The sequence below is a fragment of the Sminthopsis crassicaudata genome, chromosome 3 (genome assembly GCF_048593235.1).
Source record: "Sminthopsis crassicaudata isolate SCR6 chromosome 3, ASM4859323v1, whole genome shotgun sequence".
NCBI classification, from domain to species: domain Eukaryota; kingdom Metazoa; phylum Chordata; class Mammalia; order Dasyuromorphia; family Dasyuridae; genus Sminthopsis; species Sminthopsis crassicaudata.
Genome location: NC_133619.1, coordinates 427,443,740 through 427,466,866, shown reverse-complemented (window position 1 = coordinate 427,466,866; position 23,127 = coordinate 427,443,740). Strand labels below are relative to the sequence as shown.

The 23,127-nt window shown below is 34.1% G+C and overlaps 1 protein-coding gene across 4 annotated transcripts in view; it reads right to left on the bottom strand.

Moving 5' to 3' along the window:
* Window positions 1–23,127, bottom strand: part of PDE1A (phosphodiesterase 1A) — a 461,201-nt gene that overhangs the window by 347,776 nt on the left and 90,298 nt on the right. Inside the window, exon 1 of one of the 4 annotated variants that reach the window (XM_074302948.1) lies at window positions 6,527–8,855. The exons of the other annotated variants lie outside the window; for them this stretch is intronic. Within the exon in view, the coding sequence (XP_074159049.1) occupies window positions 6,527–6,579 (53 nt within the window). The 5' untranslated portion in view covers window positions 6,580–8,855. Of the gene's footprint in view, window positions 1–6,526; window positions 8,856–23,127 lie in introns of those variants that run through there. 4 annotated transcript variants of the gene reach the window in all.

Below are 23,127 nucleotides of genomic sequence, written 5' to 3'. Positions count from 1 at the left end.
AAACCTATTTTCTCTGATCTCAATAATCTTTATGCAAATTATTCCTAGATAGTTATGTATCTCACATTGTTTCTTAGAATGTGAGATACATAACCATAGTTCAAGACAGTTCACAACAGAGTTCAAGATAAATTTATTTATTAGAAATTGAGCTGATGTCTTAGAGGAATATGGCACACATATATATAAATATATATACACACACAGACAAATACATACACATCCATATATAAATACATAGAGGCAGTTCCCCACTGGGAGCTTTCTACAACTGATGAAATCAGTTTTAGTTAAAATAAAAGATATATCATTTATCAGTTCCAAAATAGGCCTGATGAATGGGCATTATGGCACAGTGGATTGAGTGCCAGGCCTACATCAGGAAGACTCTTCTTTCTGAGTTTAAATCTGGCTTTTTCACTAGCTATTTAATTCTGGACAAGTTACTTAACCCTGTTTGCCTCAATTTCCTCATCTGTAAAATGAATTGGTAAAGGAAATGGCAAACTACTCCAGTCTCTCTGCCAAGACAATTCAATGTGAACATGAGTGAAAATGACTGAATAACAAAAAAAAAATTTCTCTAGTTTCTTCCCATATTCAAGAATTTAGGGTAACAATCCAATCTAATGCAGTCTAACAAGTATTTACTAAATGTTTACTACATGCAATGTACTGCACTAGACATGGGGTGTGGAATGACAAAATGGTGACCAGTCTTTGTTCTCAAGAAACTTATATTATACCAGAGGGATAAAACATGTAAAAAGATGTAAGCATCCAATAATTTGAAAAAAAGAAAATATTTACAATCTGAAGGATAAGAAAACTTCCCATATAATTGGTGAAACATGTCCCCTTACAACTGGGGGTGTTTGTAGGATGAGAGAATGAAAATTGGAAGATTCCTCAGAAAGCTATCAGTCTAACCTCACCCTCATTTTATTGATGAACAAAACAAGGCCTGCAGAAACTAAGCAAACCTAGCTAACAATAAAGCTAATTATTAGAAAAGCTGAGATTTACATCCAAGTTACCTAATTAAAATTCTAGTGCTTTCCTTCTCCCTCCCTACACTGAAACATACTTTCATCACCAAAATGGCAAACCAGATATTTCCTATCAGTTTTCCCAAATGTTCTTGGTTTGACATTGAACTGCTATCTGAGACTGGGATTTTTACTTGGCTGTCCACATTCAACCACAAAACCACATCTTTTAGGAGGTACATTCAATAATATGTGATTTGATGATCACCAAAAGTCTAAATTCTAATCTAGACAGTCACAGATTATTAAGAATTTGTCTTTTTGGAACCATTCCTTTGTCTAAGGAAGAAACTTAGCATAGAGAATTAAGTGCTTGTCCTGGAATCAGGAAAACACAGTTCAAACCCCACTATTAACATTTACTAGCTGTGTGTTCCTGGAAAAATTACTTAAACTCTCTGAACCACTATTTTCTCATCTAAAAAAAAAAGAGAAAGTTATTTCTTCAGGTCCTATCTCGGAAGTTTGCTGTTAGGCACAAGTAAAAAATATATAAATGTCATTATTTTCAAAATGCTTCGGCTGGAACAAAAATTGATTATGTGACATGGGTACCCCTATAGCCCATGTATAACTATTGAAGATATTAGATGAAAATTAAATGATTTACTCAGATACAGGGCCCAAATATTTAGGACTTAAGTTGCATCCAGGTTTCACAAAAATCCTCTCCCAATGATTGTTTAAATGTCTGCTCCCATCCTCAGCAGATTCCTGCCTCTTCCAAAAAAAACTTAGACTCATTTTGGCTCTTTTTGAAGCAATTTGACCTCTCTGTGTGCCCTGATTCACCATATCAAATATCCTAAGTATTTCCAGTCTTCTTTTGCCTTATTTTTTCTTCATACTCTGATCCATTAACACTGACATTCTTGCTAGTCCTCATACAGCACCCTCCATGTTCTAACTCTAGGCATTTTCATTGGCTGTCTCAGAACACCTGAAATCTCTCCCCTCTTCTCTTTACTTACTGATTTCCTTTATAGCCCAACTAAAAGCTCACTTTCTTCTTAAGCTTTTTCCAGTCCTCCTTAATCCCAATCTCTTCCTTCTGATCATTGCCCCCAATTTATCCTGCCTATCCTTTCTTTGTGCATAATTGTTTACTATTGGCTGCCCCAGAAGGCTATAAGTTTCTGGCAAGCATGAGATCTTTTGCCCTTCTCAGTATCACCAGTAACTGGTACATTGTCTGGCACCTAGAAGGTGCTTAATACATATTTTGACTAGACTTCATTGATCCTGTCTTTAGGTACAGAGCCTGGCTCTCTTAGTCTCTTTTGTAGTATAATTATAATAATAGTAATGCACATGGTTTGCAGCACTCTACTATTTACAAAGTGCTTTCCTACAACATCCCTGTGAAGTAGGTGAATCAGGCATTATTATTCCCATTTTACAGATATAGCAAGAGGAGCCCAGAGGGGATAAGGAACTTAACCAGGATCACTAAGTTGCTAAGTGTCAGAGCCAGGACTTGAAGCCATATCTCCTGATTCCAGGATTTGAGCTGTTTTCATGAAATAATATCTAATTCAGGCTTTGTCCATAGATTCCCAGACCTATGGCTATTTCAACACCAGTCTCCTTTCTTTTTTGAATAGTTTTCCCAATTCTCACCCCTTGTCCCATGAAATGAGCCATCTTAGTTGTTCTCCATCCTAAGAGATGGCTTTAGACCCTGCCCTCAACTGCCCTGTACATGTGAGAATCTCTTGGCTACCCTCCATGACTTTTCCAATATATATCATTGTACGGAAAGAGAAGGTTTTAGACTCAGTTCTGGAACATTAGTCTTGTGAGTTTAGGCAAATAATTCAACCTATCTAATCCTCACTTTCTTTTTCTGAAAAATGGCAATAAGAATAATTTGACTTCCTAATTCATGGGCTTGTTGTGGGGAAAAGTTGTAAAAGATAAAATTATACACACATAAGTATATACACAAGGGCATCTAAGTGACACAGTGAATAAAGTGCCAGTCTTGGAATCAGGAACACTTATTTCTGTGAGTTTAAATCTACCTCAGATACTTACTAGTGATTGTGATCCTGGGCAAGTCACTTAATGCTGTTTTCCTCAGTTTGCTCTTGTATAAAATCAATTGGAGAAAAAAAATGGCAAAAACACTCCAACATTTTTGCTTAGAAAACTCCAGATGAAATTGTGACGAGTCAGACATGACTAAAAAACACCTGAACAACAGTAACAATGCACACATACATATATGTATATAATACACGTGCATGGGAGATTCCCATCTAGATTTTAGGTTGATCTCTTCCTTACGTATTGAAAGCTGTTCCAAATTTGATACTAAAAGGCTCTGAAAAATGTCACAACTCTGGTAACTCAGGGCACTATAAGGGAAGAGGGAACCTGGTTAGGTCCAGTGCCAAAGTCAAATAGACTTTCCTCCCAGCTATGGCTTAACTCTGAATAACTTGTCCCTAAGGCCTCAAGGGAGCATACAGCAGCTATTTTAAGCCAATGAGTATCTGATGGGCATGCAGTACACCCTTGAGGGAACAAACAGGAAGTGAAAGTTGTTCTATTACCAAAGACTAGCTTTACACTTTCTCCAGGGAACCATAGCTGGATTCTCTTATGTTATAGGATACTTTCCTCTTACTTGACCTTCTCTTCCTCCTTTTCTTTCTCCTTCTCCATTTTTTCCTTCTCCTATTTCTCCTCAACTTCTATCTCCTCCTTTTCCTTCACTTCTTCCACCTCCTCCTTTTCCTCATCTTCCTTCTCTTTCACTTTCTCCTCCTCCACATCCTCCAGCTCCTCCTCCTCTTCCTTTTCTCCTCCTTGTCCCCCACTGCTCCCACCAACTGTTGTTAATAACTCGTCCACTTATATCCATGCTAAAGTTATTTTTCAGGCAAGAGTTTCTTTCTACAACAGGTTTAAAATATTTTCCTAGTGTTAATGTGGCATTTTTGAAATCTACAGTAATATTTCCAGGCCACAACAAATTTAACCTAGTAAGTAGCACACTAACAGTGTACCCATTTGTAATGTTAATTGTGGTACAGTAGAAAGAATATTGAACTATGAATCAGAGACATAGCTTATAATTCTTACATTTTTTTTTACATTTTCTGCGGGCAAATCACTTCTATTTTTCTTAGCCTCAGTTTTTATCTATAAAATAGAGATAATCTATATTATTATAATTTGGGGGTTGGGGTAGAAATGCTTTGTATGCCTCAAAATGGTTTATAAATTTTGGTTATTTGTGGGTGTGGGATGAGAGATTTTGTTTAAATCAGGCTTATTATTCCCAGAAGGCCAAGGGATGAATAAGTGCAGCCCCTAATTCTATGGATAGAGTGTTGGGCCTAGAGTTGGGAAGATTCATCTTCTAGAATTCAAATTTGGTCTCAGACACTAGCCATGTGATCTTAGGCAAGTCAATTAAACCTGTTTGTCTCAGTTTCCTCATCTGTAGAAAATTTGGAGAAGGAAATGGAAAAAATACTCCAAAATCTTTGCCAAGAAAACTCCAAATGGAAAATGACTGCATGACAAAAGAGGAATGAATCAAGCAATGTCAATCTCAACCACCTCTGGAACCTATATATCTAATAATATTCAGCAGGGCACATGGATAATTGAAAAGTAGATCAAGAACTTAGAGTCACAATTATACTTTTTTTTTTTTTTTTTAGGGAAACTGGGTTTATGTAACTAAAAGTCTAACTATAGTAGAGTTAGGTCCTTTACTGGGGGGGGCAGAGGGGAATAAAAGAAAATCAAAGAAGTCACCATACAATTTCTACTAAGAATAATTCCAGCCCATTTAAGAAAATGTCATGGGTGACGTCCTTTAAGAAAGAATATCTTCCTTACTCATTGCTTCTATACATGGGCTTCTAAGAAGGAATAGATTAACCAGGAGAAAGCTTTAGAAGTCTATTTTTTTTATTTGATGGCATAGCAAATAGATTAGCAAATTCCAAGTAATACAGATAAGAAGGGAAAGGGAACAAGTATTTATGAAGTACCTACTATGTGCTAGGCACTGGATATCTCATTTTTTCCTCATAACTATCCTGGGAGGTATGTCCTATTATGAGCTTTATTTTACTGATGAAAAAACTGAGTAGGCAGAGGCACTAAGTTCCTAAGGTTGGATTTGAATGGGATCTTCCTGACTCAAGGCAAATATGCCTTCCTACTACTCTAAGCTAGTGCTATTTAGCTGTTTCTCATTTGTATTCTGTTTCTTTGGTTGTATGAGATTTCCATATACACGAATATATACATATATACAATCTCCATTTACTTTTAGTTTATTGATTATAAGTGATATGTGGCTAAAAACAGTATATTTCCAATATATTATCACTGAAACAAGCATTTAAATGGCAATGTACCACTCCCATCCATTTTTCAGTTATTGCACTTTTATTGTTACTGATAATGCTACATGACATATAATCTATAAAGGCAGACATGGTTATTTGTGATACACTAATCAACTTTACATGGCCCAGTTTCTAATAATCTGAGTCCTTTGAAATTCCCTCTGGGGAAATATATTATCCCATAATTAATTCTACATCAATCACCTATAGCTGCAGTTCAGATTTGACTATCTCCACTAAACTCATAATCCTGTTTAGGATATTATTGCTTAGAAAGTAAAGTAGTGAAATATCTCAGCTTGTTCTAATTTCTAGCTGTTTGAACTCATGTTTTAAAGTGTCAGAAATATCTCCTATCAGAAATGCAGGTCCATGAGTACACTATATCATTCAATATTCAGGTATTAAAGATGAGACAGGTCTGGCTTTTAAAATGCATAAGAAACCAAGACAAGACACATCAATGAAATTACTATCATTACTTAAAACAAACAGCTAAGAAAGCTTAGCTCCAACCGATTGGCCACAGCTTCACCCAAGACAGAAATTGTCTTCTGATATCCAGAAATCAATGTTTTCCTGGATGCTTGTCCCATCCATCAACACAGGATGTGAAATCTACACAGCAGTTAAGCAGCTAAGGACGTCAAGAATGTATACCCACGCGCAAAGTGAGTGCCTCAGGAAGGTGCAGCATTCCAGACATTGAAATCCTGTCTCCTGAATGTAATCAGTTCAATGAACCAGGAACAATGTTTTTCATTTTAGAGCACTGTGAAACCTTAGAAAATGGAAAGGGATTGCATAACATTTCAAAAGTTTCTTAAGCATTTTACCATTTCTGCTAATCCACAGCTAAGATTAAGGGGAGAAAAAAAACTTCACTGGTAAAGGTGATAGCAAAAAACATGTGCATAATTTTTGTCTATGAGTTCTGAATTAATGTAGTTACCAGCTACATTTCAAGCCCATCTAATGCAGGGCATTATAACAGAATGTTAAACTTCAGACACATTCTGTTACTTTGCTTTTGCTTAAGGATCCAAAAAGCCCTGAATTAACACAGAGAGAGAAGCTATTGCATTTGGCAGCATCACTTACCGAAAGATCGGTCTTTGGAGATGTTTTTTCTTGATGGTAACATGGTCATCCATTTAAAGGGGGAAAGTTAACTTCTTTCTGGAAACCACCCCAAAAAATCCAAGGAGGAGATTATTCTTTGCTACTGTACTGCTGGGAGTACAGGGAAAAGTGGGATTTTTCTCCTTTTTTTTGATAGTTGGGGAAAACTTCCTCTCTCTCTGGCAGCTGAGCAATGTGGCCATAGAGGCCACATAAGACAGGCACGTTGCTGCACTCCCCCACAGAGTAGGGTGTGCAAAACAGTACTGGAGAGTCAAGTTGATCTGGGCAAGAGAAAAGTGCCAGCCCCTCAGAAATAGAACAAAGAAAGTGGGAAAGTTTGCCAAGTGTTGCCCAGGTAGAAACACCCTAGGTTATTCCAGCCATGAGCCCACTTCTTCCACACGCTGGTCAAGAGTTCTGAAATACTAAGTCCCTCCCCGTCTTTAAAACATGCTGCTCTGAGGCTCAACTTTTTTTTTTCTTCAAAATAAAAGTTGTGCAGCTGGTTCAGCATTCCCATGTGAGTACCTTCTGAAAGTTTGTTCTGTGAAAATAAGAACTATATACAAATTAATGAAGATGGATGGATCAAGGCTGTGTAGCTGGCTCCACTTCAAGAAATTGTAATTATTTTACAATCTGGCTTTTATTCACTCTGGAAGAAGTGTAGAGACGACTCATCATTTTTGGCACCCATAACCTAATAACCTACACTTGGCTGAGGTCGAAAATGCCATTTTCAACTGGTGGAAGTCTATGTAAATAGTCCAGAGCTGGAAAAGTTTTAAAAATAAAACTACTCAATACAATGGGTGACACTGCCCCCCCCAAATGTCTGTCCCCAAATGTGATTTCAAATCAAAAGAAAAGGCATTGTAAAGAGAGAAAGATAAACAAATACCAGCTGTGAAAAAGTTTTGTGAAATTGACTTGGGGTTTAGGATTTCTTATGTTATGTGATGAAACTTGTATTTTGGGGTAAAGAAAAAAAACTTAAATAAAAGAGAAAGATTGTGTGTGTGGGTGAGTGGGTGTGGATGTGTTTGTGTGTGTGTAGGAAAGGCTGTGCTCAGATCAAAAGTAGTTATGCTAGTTGGGTGAATTAAGCCTAATTGATGGAATCATTTTCTGCCCATATTGTAATCAGAATGATCTTTGTAGGTTTAAATATAAATTATCTGTGATAGTCTCCTTTAGATCTGATACCTTCAACATATTCCTATTAAATCAATATGGATGCATTTCAAAATAATCCATTTTAAGATGGTGTGAGTTCACACATGGTACCTTAAAAGATTTAAAGTTAAGGAATTCACAAAAGAAAATGTCCTGAGTATCATATATCAATATATCCAAGTGATCCATAAAAATAAGAAAAATAATATGAAGTTTATCTAGACTGATCCTCATTTTACAGATGAGATAAATGAGACCCATAGAGCTTAAGGTCACACAAGTTAAGAGAATAAGAGAAAGAACTGGGAACCCACATTTTTAAAGTCCAAATTCAGCAGTGTGCCCGCTGAAGTATGCTGGCACTCATTGAATCATTTGTGTTATTGTAACTTCTGGGGTGGAAATCTGAACACTAAGTACTTTGGCAATTGCCAAATATTTCTACACACACACACACACACACACACACACACACACACACACACACACACAGGTGTTTTGGGCCCCTTTCAAGGGAAGAGAATGACAACTGAGGAAAAGAAGTTTAGGATTTAAAATCAGGTGTCCCAGATTTTATTTCCATTTCTGGTTCTTATTATTTCCCTCGTTTGTCAAGCAATTTCACCTTTCTACATCTCTTTCTCTTCATTTGTAAACACTTCTATAGTCTTTTCTAGTCCTAAATCTATATTCCTAATGGAATTACCAAGTAAAGTGTCTTGCTATTTTGCACTAGAGAAAGTAAGGAGTCTCTGTAATACAATAGAAAAGGAATTAGATGGGGAAGCGAGAAATTGAAGCTTCAAATAAATTAAAGAGATAGTAAGAGAGTAGCTAGCTGCCTCTCATTCCTCCTGAGTCAGGCAAACTATGCCCAGGAACAGTTACTCTTAGGGGCCCTAAGTGGCACAATGGATAGAACATAGGGCCTGGAATAAGGACGATCTGAGTTCAAATGCAACCTCAGATAATTATTGTTTGACTTTGGGCAAGTAATTTTATCTCTTTTTGCCTCAGTTTCCTCAACTATAAAATGGAGATAATATAGTATCTACCTCAAAAGATTGTTGTATCAAATGAAGTATTTGTAAAACCCCTGTGCCTGGCACACAGTAGATTATATATTCCTTCTAATATATATATATTATATAGGAATATATATATATATATATATTCCTTCTAAGATATTGGATATGGGATTGCTGAACCAGTCATCTTTCAGGAATTATGGAGAACTAAAAAGATGGGCAAATATGCAAATTTTTCATATGAAAACATGAATTCTGGAAACTACATGCTGTTAAACTTGACATCGATCTCCTACATATAAAAGTAATATCCCTTCATGACCATTTCCTGCAACTTTCACTCTTGCTCACAGATTTGGACCCTAACAGATGGCTCTCAGATTCTAAATTCAAATCTGCCTTCAGATACTTACTACCTACCTGTGTGATCCTGGGCAAGTCACTTAATCTCTGCTTGCCTCAGTTTCCTCATCTGTAAAATGGGGATAATAATAGCATCCATCCCCCAGGGTTATTGTGAGGATCAAATGAGATAATGGTAAATTGCTTGGCACAAGTGCCTAGCATGAAGTAACTGCTAGCTATTTAAATGTTAGCTATCATCATCATTGGTATAGCATTGTAGGAGAGATTTCTTCCTATGGTAGTTTGCAAGCCCCCACTGGTTTCCTTCTACTTAATAGTCAGTGAGTAGACTTAAAATAGTATTTAGCCAAGGTATGTACTGATATGGTATCATAAAAAAGTGTTGATACAAAACAATTTCCCCACAGCCCAGTACATACTTTCCCATAGTTATATATAGTATTCATCAGAGATGGATACGAGGACAAGATATGGCAAAACTCCTGCACCTTCAAAGCCCAAAAGGGTCACTACCCTCTCAATTTTGATACCCTCAGGCAAAGCCTAGTCACCCCACTGAAATCATCTCTCCTTTATGTTTTTACTGAAAGCCAGGGTTCTCCCCTCCTATAAATAAGATGTATCCCTACCCCCATCCTTACCTTAAAACTCAGAATGTTTTTCTGTATTCCCTACCAATAAATGTCTGAGCAAACCTAAGGAAAAGTAAATGTACTGACTGATTTCAGAGGCAAGAGGGCAATGGAGAAGTTGGAAACCTGTGCCACCTTCTGGACAGAGCTGGGTGAGAAGACTACGAGTAAGCCTTGGATTCTTGCTACCTACACTCAGCTTTGAAGTATCTATAGGATCTGACCTTAAGCAGCATTGCTCATTCTACTTATCCTACAACTAGGGAATCTCTTCTTAGAAGTGACAACATGAGCTTCCTCAATATCACTATGTTAACCACCCACCAACAGACATTGGTTTTCAGTTCAGATATACAATTCATTTCTGAAGTGCAGCAGTAGTATTTGGCAATTATACCTACCCAATCTCACGTGCTGCCTTCTTTAGACAAATACTATTAATTCTGTTATGAGCAATGGATCTCTGCATACTACCAATCAGCAAGAATTTATTAAGCACATACTATGTGCTAGGCACATTGTCATATGCTAGGGATACAAATAAAAAGAAATAATCCATACATTCAATAATTTATATTCTAATGAGTAAAATAAAAACTAATAAAAATAAGCTACATTTGGTTAGCACACTAAATTTGTATGTTATCTCACAAGATCCTATGTTTTATTATTGTTCTTGTTATTTTTATTCCCATTTTAAAAAGAAGAAACCGATTATGAAATATTAAGTGACTTATCCAGATTCATATAGTTAATAAGTATCTGAGGCTGGATTTGAACTCACAAAGATGAGTCTTTCTAACTATTCTATGCACTGCACTAGTTAGATACTCCAAATGAACTTTAAGGTATCATTAAACTCTAAACCTATTACCATTTAATATAATTAATCATAATGGAATATACGTAATTCCATAATCTAATAAAGTCTAATGAAACTCCCTCTTATCATGAAAGACCTCATTTTATTTCCTACTTTCTATCCATTTTCTCAATAGCCTTGCCAACTGCTTACTTGAGCTAACATAAGAGATCATGCCCTGGATGTTAACTTTGATATTTTGAGCATCTGCTCTGGGCCCTCACTATATTGATTGGTGGCTGTCCTTATTGGCTCAGTATTTCTGCCTCCTTTCCATATAATTTTATGGTTTATAAAGTGGATGTATCTTATGTTATAGCTCATTTGATCCTCATACTAACCCTGATGAATAAGCAGGGAAGATATTATTCCCATCATACAGATAAGAAAATGAAGTACAGAGAAATTAAATAACTTTTTCCAAGGTTAGACAATTTGGTAAGTGGTAGATTAAGGACATGAAGGGCAGATTCCAAATCTAGTGTTTTTTCCTTCCATAATATGGCTACTTGTTATAGAATGGAGAGAGTATAAATTGTAAAGTAAAACTCTCACATCCATATTTAATTTTTAAAAGATTGAATTTAAACATAATACTGAAATATAAAGAACTCAAAGCTAAGTTCAACTATGTAATTAATTACCTAGAAAACTATTTGCTGAATATGTTAATAATTTTTTTTACTATTTAGAATTTAAACAAAATACCTTGACAGCATATATTAATATATGTGTCCTGAATTCATATAAAAATCTATTCCTTAAATTTATGAAAACATGTTTTAAAGTTAATATAGCTAAAAAGGATTCAAATTCATAGCATGGTGCATAAGACTAATTTTTATACACTATAGAACACAATCCTTTTGCCATTTGTTTTTTGTTTTGTTTTTTTTGGGGGGGAAAAGTCAGGAGATGCTGAACAACTTTCACTTTGAAGAACAAATTCTTTTATGTTCATTTGTTCTCTTTTTCGGTGCTTGTTTGTCTGCCAGTATACCTAAAGCTAGCTTCTCTGAGTGACCAAGGTCATCTCAACATAGAAATTCTGGTTCCCTCAGATTCATCTTTATCTTTTTTTTTTTTTTTTTTTTTTGTAAACAGGACCTACTGGCCTATATTCTAACTGGAGCCAAAGGGAATATTAATAAAAGGCAATACCTTGTTTTCTCTGTTTTAAATTACCTCTCAGAAAGCTTCCTAAAGTTTACCTTGCATTTTGCCCAGGCAAAGAATCTGTTAGGTCTTCCCCCCCACACACACAAAACCATAGAATGTCAAAACTAAAAAGTATGTTACAGATAATTTGCAGTAACTGCCTCATTTACTGGACAAATACATATGTGCACACATATAGACAAATGAATGAATACATAAATAAATGAATGAATGAATATGCAGTTGAATTAATAACTGATGTATCAGAACCCTTTTGTATTTTTGTAATTACCAGTATTTCACAGATACATTTTAAGAAATAGTTTTACACAATCATTATAAACAATGTGAATACCTCTGGGTTCTCAGAGGTTCTATTCTATGCTCTATATAAGGAGATAAAAAAAAAAATCTATCCTTAAGAAAAACAAAACAAAAGATAAGCTATTCCAAAGGAATGTGAACTTGATTTTTCTCAAGAATGTAAACAAAATCATGCTGTATAAGTACTCTACACTAAATGAGCAACAAACAATGAAGACAGAATAATATGTTATAATAAAATAAATGTTTCAGAGTAATCTGATTCATTCATTCTTTACTGGTATAACCTGTATTTAATTATATGCATTAGATGTTAAGAGGCAGCTACTTCAGAGTAAATAGAATACTGAGTCTAGAGTCAGGAAGTCATTTTCCTGTGTTCAAATCTAGCCTCAGACATTTACTAGCTGTGCGACCCTGGGCAAGTTACTTAATACTGTTTGCCAGAATTTTCTCCACTATAAAATGAACTGGAAAAAAATGGTAAACAAGTCTTTGCAAAAAAAAAAAATACCAAATGGAGTCACAAAAATTTACATGACTAAAATGACTGAACAACAGTAAATGCTGTGTTAAATCTCTTTGTGATCATAAAATTAAAAAATACTATCTACATCCAGAGGAAAAAATGATAGGCATACGAATAGAATGCTTTTACACACACACACACACACACACACACACACACACACACACACACACACACACACTTCAGCCTAATGGCAGCTATCTCCTGGGCAGAAGGGGGGGGGTAGAATGAAGGGAAAAAACAGGAAAAAAAAGTTATAGGATAACTTTATTAGTATTTTAAAGGAATAGCAAGTTGTACATAATAGATTTGCATTTTTATGTATAATCATCTTTTTTTTTCTATTTTATTGTGTTGTGGAAATGCTTATTTTATTTCTTTAAAAATAAAATAAACAACATTTAAAAATAACAAATAGCTTATGTAAAGTCTGACATGAGTATTTTACACAACCAAATTTTGTAATTTTGCTTTCCAGACCTTTTAATAATTATAATGAAAATTGGGTTCATTTTTTCCTATTTGTATCCTTAGTACCTCACACAACGTCTTGCTCATAATAAGCAGTTGGTATATTTTATTGAACCAGTATCAAAAAATTCCCCTGATGCCACATAACAGTTAAATCAACATTACACACACATGTATTATGTGTCACCTATGAACTGAGCATCATGGTTGTTTATAGAGTAGATGCAAGAGAAACACAATGAGGCTGTGGAAATAGAAAGATAGGCTGTGCTTATGCGCATGTGCATGTGTACGCGAGAGAGTGTGTGTGTGTGTGTGTGTGTGTGTGTGTGTGTGTGTGTGTGTGTGTCTGTCTGCCCATTTGACTGTCATCTGGTGCTTTTCAGAATGAGAAGTTACAACCTGATTACCATGTTACAGAGGAAAAGCAAAATCTTAGGTGAAAGTCCCACTGTCTTCCTCTTTGTCAAACTACATCTGGAACATCATATACAATTCTGAACACCATATTTTAAAAAGGACATTGATGTGTTAAAAACATGCTGAGGATGGCTATAGGAATGAATGGCTTTGGAACCATAGCATGTGAACATTGTTTGAAGGAAATAGGTATGATTAACAGCGAACAGAAGACTTAATGAGAACATGACATCTTTGCTCAAGATTTCAGTGGACAGTCATGTGGAAGAGGGATTAAATTGTTTTCTGCTTGACTTCAGAGGTCAAAATTAAGCAATGATTATGGAAAAAGAAATTCAGTCCTTATGAAAAGACTAAATCCTACCAATCAGAATTAGCCAAAAGTGGAATGGACCTAGAGGTCATTAAATAAAGGAGGGAAAATCAAATATTCTATATGTTGCAGAGAGAATTCTTGTTCAAGTATGAGTTAGATGGTCTTTGAGATCCCTTCCAATACTGAAATTTCATGATTTATAATGCAAATATGAAAAGTTAAAAACTATTATATGTCACAGGAGCAACCTGCTAGTGGCTGCTGGGTGTTAGGGGAGCCACCTGCCAGTGGCTCCTGAAGATCTAATTCTGACCAGCAGAATAGATCCCTTCATGTGAAAGGATAACTATACAAGGAGACTGAGAGGAAGTTGCATTCTCTGAGCTCTCTCCTCTTCCCTCTTGCCTCTGATTTATTTCATTCCCAATTCACAAGTAACATCTGCTTCAGTAAAGGCTGATTTGCAATTCCTTCAAGTGTGTTATGATTCATAGTGATGAGGGTTTTCTGAGAATGGTACAGTTAGTTCCCTTTAACCCTTTACAAACTTTCTGGGTTTCACACTTAGGCGTGATCCTCAACAAGTTCACATTATTTCTAAAAGAAAAAAATTTATTAATAATATTTGTTTTGGAAAAGTCTAAATTCATCCCCTCTGGCATCCTTCTCAGAGAGCTTACTCCACATAATATGTTTTAAGTAAAAGCATATCTAAATAATACATCAAAAAAAATCTGACCAATTGTCAGACGTAGAATTATACAGCTTTGCAAAGGAATTGAAGGATGGATTGGGGAAAGTTTCTTGTGTCTTTTCTTTGGGGCCAAGCTTATTCTTTGTGCTTTTTGAAATTGCTTTTTTATTGTGATTTTTTTACTTTACATTGTTGTAGTCTTGCTTTTTTGTCATGCATCTACTTCAATTTGTGTCACTGTATGTAAGATTTTTCATGCTTTATTCATTATTTATCATGTTAATCCATGCTTAAATTTATGAGTGGCCACTTTATTTCTAGTTCTTTGCTGTGATAAAAAGTACAGCTATAAATATTTTAGTGTATATGGGAACTTTCTTCTTAACAGTAACCTTTTTGAAGTAGATGCCTACTAATGGAATCTCTAGGTCAAAATAATATACATTTTAACTACTTGCATAATTCTAAATCATTTTCCAAAATAAACACACTGATTGACAGCTACACTAACACTTCATTAATGTGCCTATGTTTCCACAAGTATTTCAATACTATCTATTCCTGTTTATTGTCATTTTTTGTCAATTTGTTAATTGGGGTATAAGATGAAAAGATAAAACCTTGATTTGCATTTTTTATTATTAGTGATCCAGAACTTTTTAATATAATTTTTATAGTTTGCAATTCGGCTCTGATACTTGTTTATATCTTTAAACCATTTTTGTCTTAGTAGATGGCTTTCAGTTTTACATATTGATATAAGTTTTCTATATAACTTGGGTACAAAATCCGTATCCAAGAAATTTTATACTTTTTTTCATTCAAATACTTTTCTTTTTACCCTAGATGCATTAACTATTTTTTTTCATAAAAACTTTTTCAACTCGAAAATTTTTCTATTTTGTATACTAAGTATAAATTACTTGCAAAGTATAAATGATATCAGATAATTACTTCTTGATGAGAAAGGCACAAAAAAGCAAGAAGTCTGCTAATTTTATTAAACTAAGTAGAATATTTCATAATCTTATAGTTAGAAGGCTTCAGAGGTTATTTAAGCTTACTAGTATCTGAACAGGAAAACTATTCTATAACATTTGTTACAATTCTGTCATTGGGAAACTCATAATGAAGAAGGCCATGTCATTTAACTCTTATCAGTTCTAATGGTTTGGATTTTTTCCTCTTATGTCAATCTAAAAACTAATTCTTGAATGCAAACTCTGAGGTACCACTACACACCTCTCAGATTGGCTAAGATGACAGGAAAAGATAATGACAAAAGTTGAGGGGATGTAGGCAAACTGGGACACTGATACATTGTTGGTGGAGTTGTGAACTTATCCAACCATTCTGGAGAGCAATTTGGAACTGTGCTCAAAGGGCTATCAAACTGTGCATATTCTTTGATCCAACAGTATCTTTATCAGGTTAATATCCCAAAGAAATTGAAAAAAAGGGTAAAGGTCTCACATGTGCAAAAAATGTTCGTAGCAAGCAAGAACCTGGAAACTGAGTGGATACCTATCAGTTAAGAGAATGGTTGAATAAGTTATGGTATATGGAATATTATTGGAATATTATTATTCTATAAGAAATGATCAGCAGGGTGATTTCAGAGAGGCCTGGGGAGACTTACATGAACTGATGTGAAGTGAAGTGAGTAAAACCAAGAGAACATTGTACACAGCAACAAGAAGATTATGTGATGATCAACTATGATGGCTCTTTTCAACAATGAAGTGATTAAGGCCAGTTCCAATGAACTTTTAATGGAGAGAGCCATCTGCACCCAGAGAGAGTACTGTGGAGACTGAGTGTGGATCACAACATGGTATTTGCATTTTTTTGTTGTTATTTGCTTGTATTTTTTTATCATTTTTTTCCATTTTGATCTGATTTTTCTTGTGCAGCATGATAAATGTGGAAATATGTATAGAAGAGTTGCACATGTTTAACATATATTGGATTGCTTGCTGTCTTGGGGAGGGGATACGAAGAAGGGAGGGAGAAAAACTTGAACACAGGATTTACAAGGGTGTGTGTTGAAAACAATTTCTGCATGTATTTTGAAACTTAAAAGCTATTATTAAAAATTAAAAAGAAACTCCTTGATAATTTCAGTTCCATAATTATCCATTAACTGCGTGTTATGAGTCAAGATCTGAGAATATTAAAAAAAACTTCAAAAATCCTACTTCTGGCCTTTGAAACCAAGAAAAACAAATCTTTTCCTTGTGTCAACTCTTATTTTTATAGATTAGAAAACTAAGGTATTGAGCGATTTAGGTCCAGAGGTATGCTAAAGTTAGCACATACCAGATTATAAGAATCAATCATTAAATTCACTGTGATCATGTTTTCCTCAGAAATGATCTAACATTATAAATCAGGACTTGATTTATTATTTTGCTGATTTCTGGAATTTAGAAAGTAATGAACAGAATGTTAAAAAATGTAGATTAAACTTGCCAGTGTGGTGTACATTTTTGAAAAAGTCAGCACATGCCTGCCAAGCTCACCTTTCTAATGTCAAAACTAGAATTTAAACTTAGGTTTTCAATTACAAATCTAGTACAATTTTAATTGCATTATTCTGGGATTACTTGTGAGAAGTGAAAGGGGCTAGAAAGAAGTGACTTCATCCTTTGAAAATAAATTTTAAGAACCTTACAAGTTGGTTGTTGGAAGCTTTGTAAGATTTATAAAGAAGAAGGGTTCAGTGGATATACCTTTGGACTTCAAGAGACCTGCACTCAAATGGCCAAATGTGCTGTATAGCTATATAATCTTCAACATATCATTAAATCTTCTAATCTTCAATTTCCTTATCTATAAAATGGAGATAATAAGACTGCATTATTTATTTCAAAGGGTTATTATGGTATTCAAATGAAATCAAGCATGCAAAGTCCTATGCAAAATTTAAAGCACTATGAAAATATCGGTTTATTATTATCAGTTTATTAATATTAATGCTATTAGCATCATCTACATAAATACTAATAAAAGTACATGACTACTTCATGTCCTGTATCCCTCTATACCCTTACTCCATGTGAGAGTTGTGCTACAGAAAATATTAGGGTCTTTCAGAGGCCCATGGAATATACTGTAAATTCTGAAATAAAGAAAAAAATATAATAATAACTAGAGCTAAAAAAACATATTAACATAATAATGTATTTTTTTTAGTAAGCTGGGATATGCTAATTCTAGTATCACTATGGACCTTGGGAAAATTATTAAATCTCTCAATACATTAGTTTTCTAATACATCAAAGGTCTTTTCTGGCTCAGTTTTCTGGCTCAATATCTATGATTCTTTATAGTCTTATCAAATTCATGATTGATCTGACATTGTGAGCAATAGTTCAGTTATAATAGACATAATAGATGGTAGAATGAGGCTTTCCAAAACAACTAGCCAGACTAGAATGTCAAATTATTAATTAATTAATGATAACTAGGGTAATAAAAATTAGGGACTAAGGTTTATATATTGCCTAATCCTCACAATAATCCTATAAATTAAGTGTTATTATTATACCCATTTTATAGATGAGGAAACTGAGAGTGTAAGATTAAATAATTTCTCAGATTCGTAGAGCTAATAAGAATTAGGCAGTATTTGAATTCATGTTTTTCTGACTCCAGATATAACCCTCTATTGGTTATCTAATCTATCTACCTCACACAAAAAGAAACAGGTTTCTTGCTACTACATCAGTTCTGCGCTGAAATTTCCCCATCCTATCTTTTTTTAATGCATTCTGCTTAATAGCCATAAATCCTTTTTTGACATTACATAAGAAACATTCCCCAATACTCTAAACTATAGGATTTGGAAAGGCCTGATGAATAGAGATAATTTAAACTTGGATACATATTTCTTAAACATTACAAAATAGCTTACATAGGGGAAACGATAAAAAGGCACCTGATGATCTTGCCTCAGCAAGATAAAAATATCTCCTCTTAGTCACCTTAAGTTTTCTGAATGCTTCTAAGGAAATTGAGTATACTGGGAAGAGCAATGACCTTGTAGGCAGGAAATACATATTCTAGTCCTGATTCTGGCACTAAGTAGCCATCTGACCTTCCAGAAATCAATGCTTCGCTCTGGAACTCAGTTCCCTTATCTATAAAACAGAGTAAATTGATTAGATTCTTTCTAACATTCCTTTTTGTTGAATTTTCCTGGAGTCACATAAATTCATACTAACACTGAGCATATCAAAATAACTCTGTTTTCTAGTATATTGCTGAGCACCTAGTCACCTAGTTGCAATAGCAAGGAAAGAGTAAAATGTTTTGTTATTTTTATATGGAATAACATTTTCTAGGTCATCTTTTTAAAATGAGCTAAATTATACCATTTATATGTATATATAATTTTAATTTTACAGTATAGATATAATTTCAGATGCTTCCAAAAAGCTTTTGTAATCTGTTGAAATATTTATTAATGCCTATCTATAAGACTTACCCTGAAATATTTATTACTCTCCCCCAAAATCAATTAGATTTCTATATATCTATATCTATATCTATATCTATATCTATATCTATATCTATATCTATATCTATATAAAAGCTTTGCTTTTGTAATCATCTATATACTCAATCAATCATCAAGAAGCACTTATTAAATATTATATATGTCAGGTACTTGGCTGTCCTAATATTTTGGAGAAAAATAGTGCTTAGCCTCACATAAACTGAAGATAGAGTGCAGGAAGGAACATGTAGAAAAAAACAAGTACAATCATGCTATAGAGAAAGTGGATGGAAAGTAGCTTTAAAAGGAAAGTCATTAGCTGCTGAGAATATTGGGAAAGACTTCACTGAAGGTGTTTGTGAGCCATGTGTTGGAGGAAGACAAAGATTCAAAAACATAAAGATTAAAAGGTAAAGATTTAAAAAGGGAATGGGGGACATTCCAGTCATGAATCACTGAGAAGGGAGATAGAGCTTTACCTGTGAAGAACTGTGAGTAGACCAATAAGGCTGATCATAAAGTCAAGACTAGAACAGGGTTTGCCACCTGGCCATCTGAAAACCTTCCTATGTCTTTGGTAAAATTATAGTCAATCAAAAATTTTTTATTGCAAAGGCCCTCACTTTTTAAAACCTTCAAACTGGAATCTAAAGGAATGCTCATCAATTGGGAATGAGTAAATAAATTATACTATATGAATTCAAGTATTGTTATATCAACAAAAGAAATAACAAAATAGACAGTTTCAGAGTTAATTGGGAAGAACTCTATGATCTGAAACACAGTGAACAGTGAAAGACTAATCTACCCAATGATGATATTACAGAGAAAAATACCTCTGATAAGCATTAGAACTCTGATCATTAGAACAGTAAATGAAAAATAGGACCTCTAGGAGGGATGGTAGACTTAAAAGGCAGAACGAAATACATTTTTGAATGTGGAAATGGATGAGGGAACTTAAGTTTTCTGACCTATGCAAATTTATTATGTGAGTTTTATTTTCTTTTTTATTATTGGGAGGACACTGCAGAAGAGATAAAAATGCTTGCATAAATAAATAAACTGTTTTTAAAAGGGAAAATAAGTGAATCTATAGTTTAATATTTGGAATGCTATCTAAAAAGAAGAAAAGAATAAGCTTGTTTGGGTGGTACAATGTGGATTGCTTTAAGATTGTTCTTAATCAAGAACAAGTTTGGCAAGACCAAAATATATCACTTGTAGAGATGGTTTGTAGAGTGAAAGCACAGAAACAGCAAAGCTTCCTCACCATTGAAAGACAAAATATCCCAAATGAGAAAATTCAAAGAAATAGAAGTTAAACAAAAATATCTTAATATGAAATGTGTTCTAAAAGATCTGACTGCTTGTTGTCTTGAAGAGAACAGAGGGAAGGGAAGAAAGAATGAAAATTTGGAAGTCAAAATCTTACAAAAATGAATATTGAAAACCATCTTCATGTAATTGAAAAAAATACTATTAAGTGGGAAAAAAAGACCTGATCAGTTACAACCAAAAGTAGGCAGATGGCATGAAGTAGTAGATAATGAAGTAGTGGATAGTGGAGCCAGATCTCTTAGCTTCTATGCACTATAGGATTTCTCTTACTGTCACAGATGGGTTTCCTTATCTGTGAAAGTTACCATTCTTGTATTGGATTATGCATTTTGAAAAATCACTTGTGAAGATTTCATATTTATAATTATGTTTCAAATGGCTGTCAGAAAGAAACCATCTGTATAGCAATAAAAACAGAGAAGAGAAATCAGACAGTGTTTCTCTGACCCTGGGTTTACATCTTCCAGCATCACAGCTAAATTCAAGATGAGGATAATTATTATGTGAGAAAAAGTAATAACCACACTGATTACCTCTAAGTTCTAAAGTCTTTAAGCACTGCATATATTTTGTATCACATTTAGGGATCTATCTTTAAATAAGATTTTTTTTAATATGAGTTAGTATGTTATTTCAGTAATAAAAGAAATGAGATTTTAAAAGAATGGATAATAATTTATTGAAGAACTAAAGTTATATTTCATCTATTCTTCGACGACTAGAACCAATTATTATATTTTACATGATTATAACTTCAGATATTGCTAATTGGATTAGCAATGTAGAAACTTTGGGGGGGATTATTTGAGCTAATCAATACTTAAGCTTTTTTACAATTTCCCCCTCTAAAGTGTAAGATCCAGGTGACAGAGACAATTTCACTTTTGTTTGTACCCCAACAGTGTTCATATTGTAGTACCTAGCACAATGTAAACATTTAATAAGTTCTTTATTTTAATTAATTGGATAATATACATTTCAGGAGTCTCTGTGATATTTGAAATTACTGATAGAGAATTTAGATATTTTACTGGTCTAAATTGTTGTTTTGGGAAATGCTCTCCTAAAATCACTATATTTGAAATATTCTTATTACAATAGAACTAGTGGCATGTCAAGATTTGATTGGCTCCAATTAACACTCAAAATTCTAACAATCTTTTTTACTTTGCATCCCCCCAAAAAAATCTCTTTGAGAGGTGTGATGCCATGTGAAAATATCCAAACAACAAAGCAAATCAATTTAGAAGGATGCTCAGATCAAAATACCCACTGATTAGTGTGTAGTCAAGCAGCTTAGTAAATCATCACTAATAAGAATCAGCTTTTGCATAAAGAGCTTAGTGAATGGAGCATAAGGTAAAGGGCCTGGGGGCAGGGGAGGAATCAAATTCAGTTAGAATCAAAGAATCAAAAACTAGAAATTCTGCATTTAGTTAGGTCTCTTTGAATTCACAAATCAATACTTTCAATTTTGGCATTTCTCCAATTTCCTACAGGACATTTATTCACATTCCACCAGACATCTCCAGATCAATGCGTCCAAAACTAAGCTATGATTTATAAAAACAAACAAAAATCTGATTCTACTTCTGAGTTCACCATTAGTGCAGGAATTCTTTACCTGTGGATTTGGGGGGAGGGAGTTAAAAGAAATATTTTGATATAAATCATATTTAAATATAATTAGTTTCCTTCACAATGCTGTTTTATTTTATGCACTTAAAAATATTGGTCTGAGAAGAGAGACATACTTCCAAAAAACATCTGTGATGCAACAAAGGTTAAGAATCCCAGTGCTAATGGTATTGACATTCATGCTTAGAATATTCTCTCTCCTTACCTCACACTCATAAATTCCCTGGCTTCAAGACAGCTGAAAGACCACTTCCTAAAGGAGGTATTTTCTATTTGTTCAACTACTATTTTTCTTCCTATTCAATTCTAACTTGTGTCTGATTTCCATGTTTTTTATCTATGTTATTTATCTATACACATACATATATATGCACATATGTGTGTATCTAGATATATATATGTTATGGCATATCTACCTATATTTATATGTCTAAATCTATTTGTATATATATATACATATATAAGCATATGTATATATACACACATAATATAGAGCCACTAATTTTTCTTTTCTGTGGATCTAGTTAAATTTCAACTATGTTAAAATTCAAAGCTCTTTAGAATTTGTGGCCAATCTCTCTTTTACCTTGTCTCCTTTGATATGGTCTAGTACAAGGACATAGAGTCAGAGAACCTGATTTCACATCTTGTTTCTTAGGCTAACCTGACCGTGTAACTTTGGGCAAGTTAGTTAACCGCTCCGTGATTCTGTTTTCTCATCTGGAAAATTATAGGATTGCACAGTTTTGCTTTTTTCTTCCCTTCTAAATCTATAAGTCAAACTGAAACTTTCACCAAACAAGCTCTGGGTTTCCTTGCCTTCATGGTCCCTATTCCTACACCTGTTCAATCCTATCTATCCTTAATTGTGTAGTATAAATGTCATTCCAAAAGGAAACCTAATATGAACAAGAATTTGTCTCAAGGAAGTAAAATTTAGGAAGTTTTAACAGTTCTTAAACTTTAGCAATTCAGATGCAATTGAACTTTAGTACCTAGTTTTCATAAATAATTACTTAAGACAGGAAACTATGAGAGAGAATTTTTTTTCCTGGATTCCAGCTGAATGCCTCCCTGATTTTGCCACACTTTGCTCTAATCCTCATCCCATTTAACCGTCT